The sequence below is a fragment of the Astyanax mexicanus genome, chromosome 6 (genome assembly GCF_023375975.1).
Source record: "Astyanax mexicanus isolate ESR-SI-001 chromosome 6, AstMex3_surface, whole genome shotgun sequence".
In the NCBI taxonomy this organism is placed as follows: Eukaryota; Metazoa; Chordata; class Actinopteri; order Characiformes; family Acestrorhamphidae; genus Astyanax; species Astyanax mexicanus.
In genome coordinates, this window is record NC_064413.1 from 53,370,116 (window position 1) to 53,382,787 (window position 12,672).

The 12,672-nt window shown below is 36.2% G+C and overlaps 1 protein-coding gene across 1 annotated transcript in view; it reads left to right on the top strand.

The window, feature by feature from the left end:
• LOC125802538 (uncharacterized) overlaps nucleotides 1-12,672 on the top strand; it is a 99,694-nt gene that overhangs the window by 2,847 nt on the left and 84,175 nt on the right. The window contains exon 2 of the mRNA XM_049480920.1: nucleotides 6,257-6,286. Coding sequence (XP_049336877.1) covers nucleotides 6,257-6,286 — 30 coding nt within the window. The remainder of the gene's footprint in view (nucleotides 1-6,256; nucleotides 6,287-12,672) is intronic.

Consider the following 12,672-nt stretch of genomic DNA (forward strand, 5'->3'; position numbering starts at 1 on the left):
TGCTAAATCATTGAGGCTTTAAATAATCTAGTTGTAGAACAAGAAAATATCACAATATCACATTATTTTGACCCCTACTATCAGTTATTACAGTTTTATTATCTACACTCCAGTAGCTCTTTGTTATTATACTTAAGGTGAAATGACAGACATGCCAGTAATGACCGAGATTTTTATAAAGTCATGGTAATCTAGCGAGCAGTGTCTTGTCTAAGCCGTCGCCAGAGGCTCTGTTCATCATCGTCTGTAATGACAGGCATAATCCAGATCTCATTTTCATTCTTTAAACAGACTATAAAGTAATTGCAGAGTTTTTTATAAGAGTCTTTATAAGGTTTAACCACAACATGGATTCATTTAAACTCATTAAATTATTTTGGAATGGCTGGAAGAACCTAAACCTCAGACTTACAGGCCTCAAGTCCTCTTTTGCCATATTATTTTGCACACAATAGCTGTATTTCAAAGTGTGGATTGCAGCCGAGATAGGCTGGGTCCTCAGTAAGATTGTCCTATGAGGAGTCCTTTATAGAAGTCCTTTATAAATAATTGTAAAACATTTAAAAATTAACTCTAAAGTAGAGTCTTTATTTCCCGCCACTTTTGGCTGTGAAGGAAGGATACATCAGTTGCGTCCTTCAAAACACTCTGAACATTGGCTGCATTTCTGTGCTGTACATGAAGGATTCTTTAGTTTTAAACAGCTTTAATATCATAGCAGCTGAGAAATGCAGCCAGTCTAGAATGCAGTCTATAGTTTGGAACACAGGTATAATATTAGACACAGACTTGCTGACTTGCCACAGACAGTAGGTAGAGATCCCTCCCTCAGACAAAGTCTGCTGGCTAATCCTGCTGTGTTCTGTCTGAGGTTTTCAACCAGACTGACCGAAATGGCATTTGTTGGGGTTATCATGGACAGTAGTTACAGATCCCTCTCTCAGACGAAGTCTACTGACGAATCCTGCTGTGTACTGTAATGGCGTTGAATGGGGTTGACCGGTGAAGGGTGGTGCCAGGGTGGTTCTATGCAGGTTTCTTAGCTTATTATGATGTCACAATAAGATGGGAGCATCCAATTGGCTAATAGAATTAAATGGTTTCTGACACCAAACTCTTTTAAATATATTAATACTTTAGATTAAAGGATGATTTACAGCATTTTTGCTGTAAAAGTGCTGTACAGTAGGGGTGTACCATATTATTTTGCACACAATAGCTGAATTCCACAGTGTAGGCTGCGCTTTTAAATGCAAATAAGCTGTTGCTGGCCACGCCCCATACTTATGCTGAACATTTACCACTATTAGTGTTAGCTTGTGCTAAATGCAAAACACGAACAAGCTAGTGATAGAACTGTGATAGAAGCACGAAACTCTCCCATCACCCTCATCTACTGACCTGCTACAGACAATAGTTACAGATCCCTCCCTCAGACAAACTCTACTGGCTAATTCTGCTGTGTTCTGTCTGAGGTTTTCAACCAGACTGACTGAAATGGCATTGGTTGGGGTTATCATGGACAGTAGTCACAGATCCCTCCCTCAGACGAAGTCTACTGACTAATCCTGCTGTGTACTGAATGGCGTTGAATGGGGTTGACGGGTGAGGGGTGGTGCCAGGGTGGTTCTATGCAGGTTTCTTAGCTTATTATGATGTCACGATAAGATAGCAGCATCCAATTGGCTAATAGAATTAAATGATTTCTGACACCAAACTCTTTTAAATATATTAATACTGTAGATTAAAGGATGATTTAAATGTATTTGTTAACTGGAGAAAGAAGGGAATTGTAGCTAATTTAAATACTGTAATGCCTCTAATGGCTTTAGAAATAACATATAGTAAATATGATATATGATAAACGTGTATCTAACTTGTGCAATAGAGCTTTTGAGAAATATCTCTTTAAATGCTTAAACATTGAGTATTTTAGGTTTGTTTATTATAGTGTTTATTGAACTATTTATAAAACTATTTATTTTTGTAAAGGGAGCTGTGTTAAATGTGTTAGTGTATCTATTTTATAAGCACTATTGTTTACATTCTTGAGCTATTTTTCTGATAATAAAGTCTGATTTCTTCATATATTGTGTATATAAATATTTTGTGGGACAAAGTAAACCCAATACCAGGCCTGTCACGATAAGGATTTTTTGTGGATGATATATCGTCCCAGAAATTATTGCGATACATGATATTTTTGTAATGTTAAGACTAATAAATGTCACTGACATAATGATAACGGAATAGCATAAAAAGCAATTCTACACTTTTTAAAGACAACATTCAAAGACATATTTTGAGTTAATTAATCATTTACTATAATTAGTTTGCGAATTATATACTTATTTCTTCACCTACTTTGGTCCACACTGTGTCTATGGAGTTATTAAAGCATAAAATACTGGCAAAAATACTGTTTACTGTTAAATATGTGAACAAACATACAAATAATGATTGAGGTCATGTTCATTTATTGTACGATAAATCGATATTGCGATTATTGTGACAGGCCTACCCAATACTAATTAAAGCCTTAATTTAAAGCCTTAGTGTTTAATACTATATGTACTCCTCACAGTACAGTAACTCTCAAACCTATATTAAAACCAGTGATAGGAATAATAATAAGGACGTTGAAAGTTACTTTTTTCAGTAAGTAGTAATCTAACTAATTACTCTGACTGTAACTATAACGCCGTTACCATTTCCAACACCCCGTTACTGCACGTTACTTTAGTCGCTCAATGAACTTTTTAAAAACTTCGCGCATACAGACAAAGGCGCAAGTGTGTGTGTGTGTGTGCGTGTGTGCGTGCGTTGTGTGTGTGAGTCACAAGGGAGGGGAGGATGTATGCACCTAAGCAATGATTGTTGTCTTTGCTGTCGTGCACTCTATACATCTGGCTTATGAAACACACTCTGAGAAGGTGGGGGGTGGGGGGGTGTTGGTTATGGGAGGGCGAGTAACACAAAAGTTACTTTTACTGGTAACTAGTTACTTTTATAGTGGAGTAGTGGAGTTAGTAACTCAGTTACTTTTTTGGAGAAGTAACTAGTAACTATAACTAATTACTTTTTCAAAGTAACGTGCCCAACACTGATTAAAGCCCAGTTATGCAAAAAATAATAATAAACCATTAGGGGTGGGCGATATGGCTCTAAAATAATATCATGATATTTCAGGGTATTTTTGCGATAACTATATACTTGGCGATATAGAAAAACAGAAAAATAATTAATTAATTTCAGGAATATAGTATAATAGTATAACAGTATAATCATAATGTGGCAAAATAAATAATATAGCATAAAATAATATAATGCAGCAAAAAATATTGCAGAATATTTAGTGCATGCGTATAAACTGCAAACTAAAACAATTATACAATAAATACACCTAAAGCTTCACAGTAAATAATAGACTACTTTTAAGACAGAACATCTCTATTATAACGATATGGATTTTTAATATCACCATATTTCTGTGTCACGATATATTGTATACGATATAACATTGCTCACCCCTATAAACCATAATAATAAAAATACAGTGTTGTGATATGGTGGGTCCCCACACCAATCACCAACTATCCTGAAAGACAATTTTTAATATTTAATTAGGCAGGTTACCCCTGCTACTTACTGGCTTCCTTATGGAGTGGCAGCGCGCGGGTCACCCAGCTTTTATACCCTTAATGGGGTGGGAAGAAACCTTTGGTGCCGGGGGGGTTCCAGATTACCTGTGGGGGAAAAAGCCAAATCGTTAATTAAATGTGTATGTATATGTGTGTGTGTATTATACTTACCTGTCCTATAAGTCCTAGTATGTCGTATGAGTGAAGATAACCGGTTATGTGTATATTTGTTATATGTGTAATTGTTGGTAGCTGTTTCACCCATGTACTCTTTTGGTTTAGCCCGGGGGGTATTTAAGGGGTATAGGGTGAGCATCACGGGAGGAGAGGTAGATTGAGTTCTCTGAGACGGACATGTTTGCTGGAGCTAAAAAGCTTAAGAACTCTATTAAGGACTGGGTTAGCGTTCTTACCCTTAAGTCTTAACTAGTGGTAGCATTATCCACTTATCTCTGCCTACTCCTAAAAATAAGTGTATATAGTGTATTGTATTGTTTTTTTTTTTTTTTTGTCAATAAACGTAAGTCAGCTGAACAGTTTACAACTGCCCAAAGCGCCTCCTTTGCCTTTACGTCGCTATTCGACAGCGGTACCTCCTGACCACACCACCCACACTACCACAAGTGTATACCATGAAACAGTCAGAATCTTGAAAAATACAGTGAAATGCATTTTTTTGGCCATTCTACCCAGCACTAGTAGCAGGCCACGAAATTTCATTCTGCAGGCTGCAGGTTTGAGACCCCTACTATACAGTGTAAACCTGCAGCCGAGTGGCTGGTGGGTAGGCAGGTCCAGATGGCTGTGGAATGTGGTGTTTATTGAGGGCTTACACTTTACACAGCCACCATGTGATAAAGCCCCGACATCAGGGGCCGCCGCTGACCCCCGGACCAATCACTCCAGTGCCTTAACGCCCCCCTTCTGTGACCCCTGAGGGCTGAAGGTCAGGTGTGTTAACCTTGGTCTTATTAACGCTGTCTGAGAGATCGGGTCTCTGAGAGGAGAGAGGAGGTGAAGAGCTGATAGAGATCAGAACGAGACAGATAAACTTACCTGTTTAAAATCAACCCTAACAATAAATCTCCTCACATCATCCTACTGACGTCTAAGAGTTCACAGATATATTCATGTTCACCTTTTTATGAATTAGTTTCTCTGATTTTGATATTAATAGGTTTATGTTTGAGTAAAATGAACATTGTTGTTTTATTCTATAAACTACAGACAACATTTCTCCTGAATTCCAAATAAAAATATTGTAATTTAAGAGCATTTATTTGCAGACCTTAAATAATGCAAAGAAAACAAGTTCATATTCATAAAGTTTTAAGAGTTCAGAAATCAATATTTGGTGGAATAAACCTGGTGGTTTTTAATCACAGTTTTCGTGCATCTTGGCATCATGTTCTCCTCCACCAGTCTTACACAGTGCTTTTGGATAACTTTATGCTGCTTTACTCCTGGTGCAGAAATTCAAGCAGTTCAGTTTGGTGGTTTGATGGCTTGTGATCATCCATCTTCCTCTTGATTATATTCCAGAGGTTTTTGAATTTGGTAAAATCATTTTTAAGTGATTTCTTATTTTTTTCAAAAGCTGTATTTCTTTATATTTAAGGTTGGGTCTGTCACAATAAGGAATTAAAGAGAATTTGGGCCCTAACGTAGACCCTGTGCAAGGCATATTGCTCTGCTCTTTGATATCTTACGCCCCATCAACAGCCTATTTTCACGCCTTGCCCATGCACTGTTAAAATAGCGTCAGGGTTTAGGAATAAATCTACACTGATGGGTGTGGTGGTCTGGAAGTGAGATGTGTTCAGGTAAATTTTTGGAGTGTTTCTATCTTGGTGGCAGGAAATACAGGTGCGCAACTGACTGATTAAAACCCTGACAACATTCAGAAGTGACATATATTATATATTATATAGATGCATTAAACACAGAGTGATCTATTAAAAATGTTTGTTTCTTTTATTGTTGATTATTATGGCTTACAACCAATGAAAACCCAAAAATCAGTATGGGAGGAAATTAGTATATTATATATTAAATAAGACCAATTGCTACTTTTGCCAGTGTGGGCATTTTGCCAAGTCCTGCTGGAAAATGAAAGCCACATCTTCATTTTCATTGGCTGTGAGCCATAATTATCAACAATAGAAGAAATAAATGCTTAAAATAGATCATTCTGTGTGTAATACATCTATATTATATATGAGTTTTACACTTTGATCACAAATTGATCTGAATTTTTTTTTTGTTGTTGTTGTGGCTGAAAGCTGAGCTGGTTTTCTCCTGAGGGTTAAGAGGCTGTTCTCCATGCGAGTGTTTATATAAATAATATTTGATTAGGCAGCGTTTGCTTTGGCCTTGGTGAGCAGACTCTGGTTCTGCGGTTCTGATGAGAAAAGACTCATTTGAATGTATAAAGCAGCTCTGAGAGCTTGTGGAAAATGCCAGACACACTCTGTTCGTTACGCTAATTTGCATGGAAAAGGGACCACTCTTAACAAAAGAAAACCACCCTGACCTCCTCCACCATCCTCAACCTTCTCACTCCATTCCTCTCTCTCTCTCTCTCTTTCTCTCTCTCTCTCTTTCTCTTTTCACAGAGGCTGAGGAGCAGCATGCCCGGACCACAGGTGAGTGCTGTGCTGCTTATCATATCTCTGATTTGGGATGAGAAATTGATGTGCACTTGTTTGCCACCTAAGTCTTTGAAAATATCAACTTTTTGATACTAAGATCAACTTTTTGGCTTATTTTGAGTAAAGGTAAATTGGTTTAGTTGAGTTACGCTGACTGCAGTGGTCCGAGTCGTTTCAATGAAATGGGTTGAGCAAATATAAGGGTGTGCCTTATATTTTAGTCAAGAGTCAAGTCAGGAAGCTTTAATTGTCATTACATCTGAGTACAAAATTACATTCCTCCTAGACAACTTAACCCTTTCAAACCCTGTATCAACTACAATAAACAACATGCAGTTTCTTATTTTAAATGTTTTGCTGCGCAGAACACTCTTATCCATCAGGAAAGATTATAAACCAGCCAATGAAACAGTAACTCATCCCCACCCACTGCACTGGACAAAAAATAAATAAATAAAAATCAGCAACTGCGACAATAGGGCATGTTAGCACTACAGAACAAATGAGGCAATGTAAAACAAGCTTATTTTTTACTAATTCTAAGATTTAATACATTTTTTATCATGTTTAGGAACATATATTTTAGTTAATTGGATTCATTTTAATATACATTATATATTAGGATAGTAGTGTCTTATTTTATGTGACATACAGACAGAAAACAGCATTCTCATATTTTTCCATCACTTGCATGTACAGGGGTTGGACAATGAAACTGAAACACCTGTCATCATTTTAGTGTGGGAGGATTCATGGCTAAATTGGAGCAGCCTGGTGTCCAATCTTCATTAATTGCACATTGCACCAGTAAGAGCAGAGTGTAAAGGTTCAGTTAGCTGGGTAAGAGCACAGTTCTGCTCTAAATATTACAATGCACACAACATTATGGGTGACATACCAGAGTTCAAAAGAGGACAAATTGCCATCAATACCTGTTATGTGACTGATTTGAGTCTTGTATCAGTTGAATAACTGTGCTGAACTTCAGCCCCATTTTTACAACTCCTTTAAATCTGGATCTTAAATCTAGTTTCTAGTCCTGGATTTTGTTCTGGCTTGAAATTAGTGGAGCACCTCAGAAATGCTGTTTGAATAATGTTAACTTTCAGCTCTGCAAAAAAATGAAGAGAGCACTCCAGTTTCTGAATCAGTTTCTCTGATTTTGCTATTTATATGTATATATTTGAGTAAAATGAAAACTGTTGTTTTATTCTAGAAACTACAGAAAATATTTCTCCTAAATTCTAAATAAAAATATTGTTATTTGGAGCATTTATTTACAGAAAATGAGAAATGACTGAAATAAGAAAAAAAGATGCAGAGCTTTCAGACCTCAAATAATGCAAAGAAAACAAGTTCATATTCATAAAGTTTTAAGAGTTCAGAAATCAATATTTGGTGGAATAACCAATTTTTTATGCATCTTGGCATCATGTTCTCCTCCACCAGTCTTACACACTGCTTTTGGATAACTTTATGCTGCTTTACTCCTGGTGCAAAAATTCAAGCTGTTCAGTTTGGTGGTTTGATGGCTTGTGATCATCCATCTTCCTCTTGATTATATTCCAGAAGTTTTCAATTTGGTAAAATCAAAGAAACTCTTCATTTTTAAGTGCTCTCTTATTTTTTTCCAGCACTGTATGTATATATTTATTTAAATTCTAAAAAGTGATCACACAGTAAAAAATGTATGAACTGTATAAAGTGGTATTATAGGTGTGTATAGTACGCAGGCTGTGTCTCTATAATGGTATAATAATGGTTAGGCAGGCAGTTAGAGGAAGGCTTTAGTTCTGCAGGACGTCTCTGTGGAAATGTCCCGAGGGCTTCTCTGCAGGTTTCAGCGTGTTTAATCTTCAGCCTGGGTGAGTGTGTGAGGCAGCGTGTGTGTGTGTGTATTCCACCTGAATGAGCTTAAATAGAGAGTGAACTTTACCAGAATAAGGAATTAGAATGGTTTGTTTGTTCTCTGGGGTTCATTTCTTACCGGTTTTTCCTCTTGTTCAGTATTAAAACCACCTGTGTCTCTTATTATTGGCAGGAGCAGGTCTTTGTCCTGCTTTGTCCTGAGTGTTTGTTGGGTAGCTGGGTTTTTCAGGTGTTCCTGGATGGTTCTTTAACTGCCTGAAGAAGAACATTTTCTTTATAACTTCATAAGTTTTATTAGAGTATGTGCTGTTATCTGTCTAATCCAAATTTTACATATATGGAAACCAGTGGAGACCCTCAGGGTTCTGTAGATTCCTGTTTCTTTTTGTAGGAACTGGAGCTAGGTGATATGGTGATATTGTGTTTTTCTCCTACTAAAAAATGGAACTACATATGACAAAAAAATGTTTCAAAACTATGTTTACTTTTATTTTTACCTTTATTTCATATTTAAATGCAACCAGAAACAAGTTTGTAGATGAGATGGTAGACCCCATATCATTGTAAATAGTAAAAAAGAAGTTTGAGTTTAGAGTCGACACATTGAGTGAATCTTTCCACAAATCAGTGATCAATGATTTAAAACAGGGGTATTTAATTAGAATTCAGTATGGTCCAGTTCAGTGAGGGTATAGTTACTTTATAAAAGTAATCCGATTACTGATTACTCCTTAAAAAGTAACTTAGTTACTTTATGGATTACTTGATTTTAAAAATAACTAAGTTACTTTACAAGTTACTTTATTAGTTACTTTCAGCAGCTGCAGACACCACCTCCCGCCGCCTTAACATAAACATTATAACCAGTTTTGCCAATACTCCCTTTATTGGAAAATGTATTTTTAACAGCAACAATGTATCGCTAGACATTTAAAGTTGAAATATTTCCTGAAAAAACAAAACGCGCTTCTCTCGTCTGCCTCCATGGATTCATTTGTGTCGCTGCGTGGTGTTTCAATAGCGGGACCGCGACCCTGACAACACGGGGTCGATCCCGGGTTCGTGAGGAGCGATGTTTTATTTATTTATTTTTTCTTTACCGCGTCTGCACAGATCTGATTGGCAGAGGAGAGCGTTTGGTGATCTTATGCCACACATGATTGGTCTGTGAGTTTACTGCGCCGCAAAGCACATATACAATGAAATCCTTCTCAGTAGTTCATCGGTTTGGGTCCAGACCCGGACCACGGTCCGCCTATTAGTGACCTCTGATTTAAAACATTGTCTGTAAACCCATGCATTGATATCACGCTCTGACCTCTTGTATACACAGCCGCAGAGAAACTCAGAGATATACACTGAATTATGCTTCAGGATGTGAGTTTGAGACTGAAAGCTAAGAAATAAAGCGGTAAACGAGTCACAGGAAGTTAAATACTGTGAAAGAAGGACAGATTATTATTGAGTGTTTTCCACAATTAATCACAGATTCTCACCAGTGAGAGATGATGTTGTAGTTTTAAGAAACAGTAGAATTTATTTGTATAGAAAATAATACTCCAGTAGATACAGATACAGTATTTTAGTACTTAAGTACAGTAGTGAAGTAAAAATAATACTCCAGTAGATACAGATACAGTATTTTAGTACTTAAGTACAGTAGTGTAGTATAAATAATACTGCAGTAGGTACAGATACAGTATTTTAGTACTTAAGTACAGTAGAGAAGTAAAATAATACTCCAGTAGATACAGTTACAGTATTTTAGTACTTAAGTACAGTAGAGAAGTAAAATAATACTCCAGTAGATACAGATACAGTATTTTAGTACTTAAGTACAGTACTAAAGTAAAAATAATACTCCAGTAGATACAGATACAGCATTTTAGTACTTAAGTACAGTACTAAAGTAAAAATAATACTCCAGTAGATACAGATACAGTACTTTAGTACTTAAGTACAGTAGTGAAGTAAAAAATAATACTCCAGTAGATACAGATACAGTATTTTAGTACTTAAGTACAGTAGAGAAGTAAAAATAATACTCCAGTAGATACAGATACAGTATTTTAGTACTTAATTACAGTAGTGAAGTAAAAATAATACTTCAGTAGATACAGATACAGTATTTTAGTACTTAAGTACAGTAGTGAAGTAAAAATAATACTCCAGTAGATACAGATACAGTATTTTAGTACTTAAGTACAGTAGTGAAGTAAACATAATACTCCAGTAGATACAGATACAGTATTTTAGTACTTAATTACAGTAGTGAAGTAAAAATAATACTTCAGTAGATACAGATACAGTATTTTAGTACTTAAGTACAGTAGTGTAGTAAAAATAATACTCCAGTAGATACAGATACAGTATTTTAGTACTTAATTACAGTAGTGAAGTAAAAATAATACTCCAGTAGATACAGATACAGTATTTTAGTACTTAATTACAGTAGTGAAGTAAAAATAATACTTCAGTAGATACAGATACAGTATTTTAGTACTTAAGTACAGTAGTGAAGTAAAAATAATACTTCAGTAGATACAGATACAGTATTTTAGTACTTAAGTACAGTGAGAAGTACTTCTACATCAATATTATACATCTTTCTTCTAACAATACTACCTTTGTAATAGGAATTGCCTTGTATGTTGCTCTGAATAAGAGCGACGGGTAAATGCCCTAATGTAAATGTAAATCTATACAGAATTAGGGTGAAGGGTTTTTATTTTATTGGTAATTGGGGTACATGTCAATGTCTGTTTCCAGCTTTAAACCAGATATAATCTGTTATCCATAAACTTAAAATGTTCATGTTTAATCTATAAAGGTCCAGAAATGTTTCAGTGTATTCATCATTATTAGTTATAATAGTTGGGGTTCTCCACTGTTGGAAGCTAAGCTGTTAAACTAGCCTCTTTGGGATTCATTGTATTTGTGATGTCATGTAAACCAACACATTTGCATATATGTGCCTGTTTGCCCTCCCACCGTTTAGTAGGGGGCTCTCAGAGTGTTTTTTTTCTGAAGGCTGAAATTGAGAGGCCTGGTCTTTTGTCGTTGGGATTCACGCTTTGTTTTTGGATCTCTGCTTCCGGCTGCCTGTTGCTAAGCTGCTGAGCATCTTATTGGTCAGTCGGCTGTGCTGTGCTGTGTAGCTAGCTGTGTTGTTGATGTATGCAGGCAGAGAGCTGTGGACCACTGGGTTTTTTAGAAACCACTTTTTGTGGTTCCATATACAGACATAACAACTCAAAGTACCATTGGGATGCTTTGCACATCATTGGTGGAAACCTTTTCTAACTAGTGCATCTCAAAAAATTAGAATACGATTGAAAAGTAACTTTATTTCAGTAATTCAGTTGAAAATGTGAAAGTCATATATTATATAGGTGTATTAAACACAGAGTGATCTATTTTAAGCGTTTATGTATTTTATTGTTAATGATTATGAAGCGTACAGATAATGAAAAACCCAAAAATCAGTGTCTCAGAGAATTTGAATATTATATAAGACCAATTGGTACTTTTGTTGGCAGTGTGGGCAGTGTGCCAAGTCCTGCTGGAAAATGAAATCCTTAAAAGTTGTCACCACAGGGAAGCATGAAGTCTCCAAACCATCACTGACCATCAGTAAATTTAACATTTCATTTGTAAATCAAGGGATCAAAGCTGCTTGAGGTCTAGTGATGGTTTGGAGAGACATGTCTGTCATCTGCTGGTGTTGATCCACTGTGTTTTATTATCAAGTCTAAAGTCAGTGCAGTTTTGTTTTCCCAAAATCTTACAGCACTTCATGTTTCCCTCTGATACTGACAACTTTTATGGAGATGCGGATTTCATTTTCCAGCAGGATGCGCCTTGCACAGGGTGTACAATAGGGCCTCCACAATGGAATTTCAGTTTTTCAACAGTCTCTCGCTTTAAACTTCAAGTAGCTGGATGCTTTGTTGTACTCCTGAAGGTAGTGCTCGACATTATGGCCACTGGAAATCTGTACCTACTACTGAAAATTTAATTTAAGTCTTTGAATCCTCCTCTCACAAAAACTGTATAATACTTTCAAAATAAAAATTGTGAAAATAAAACAATGCTCACTTTCATTTGCATATAGCAAAATAAAAACATGACATCCCCGTCAAATATAAACCTATTCTTTTGTAAACAAATTTAACAGATTAAAACAAAAGTGTTTCAACCAGGATAAAGAATACAAGAAGCCTTTATTGTCCTTTATTGGACAATCAAAGTATTGTCCAGGCCTACCTGAAGGTGTCAATTTCTTTTAGAAGTTTGAAGTTTAGAATATGAAACGCTGCTGTTTTATTTTATGTATTTAACACTGGGTCTAAGAGGTCTAACCACAGGATTAACATCTCTCTTACGTTTCTCTGGCACTGACCTTCAGTCCAGTCTTTTTCTTCAGAGCTTCTGATGCAGTGCAGTGTGTGTTACGATGGGGTTGGTCTTGTCTGAGGTCTGAAGTCTGAAGGCAGCAGAGCATCGAGGTC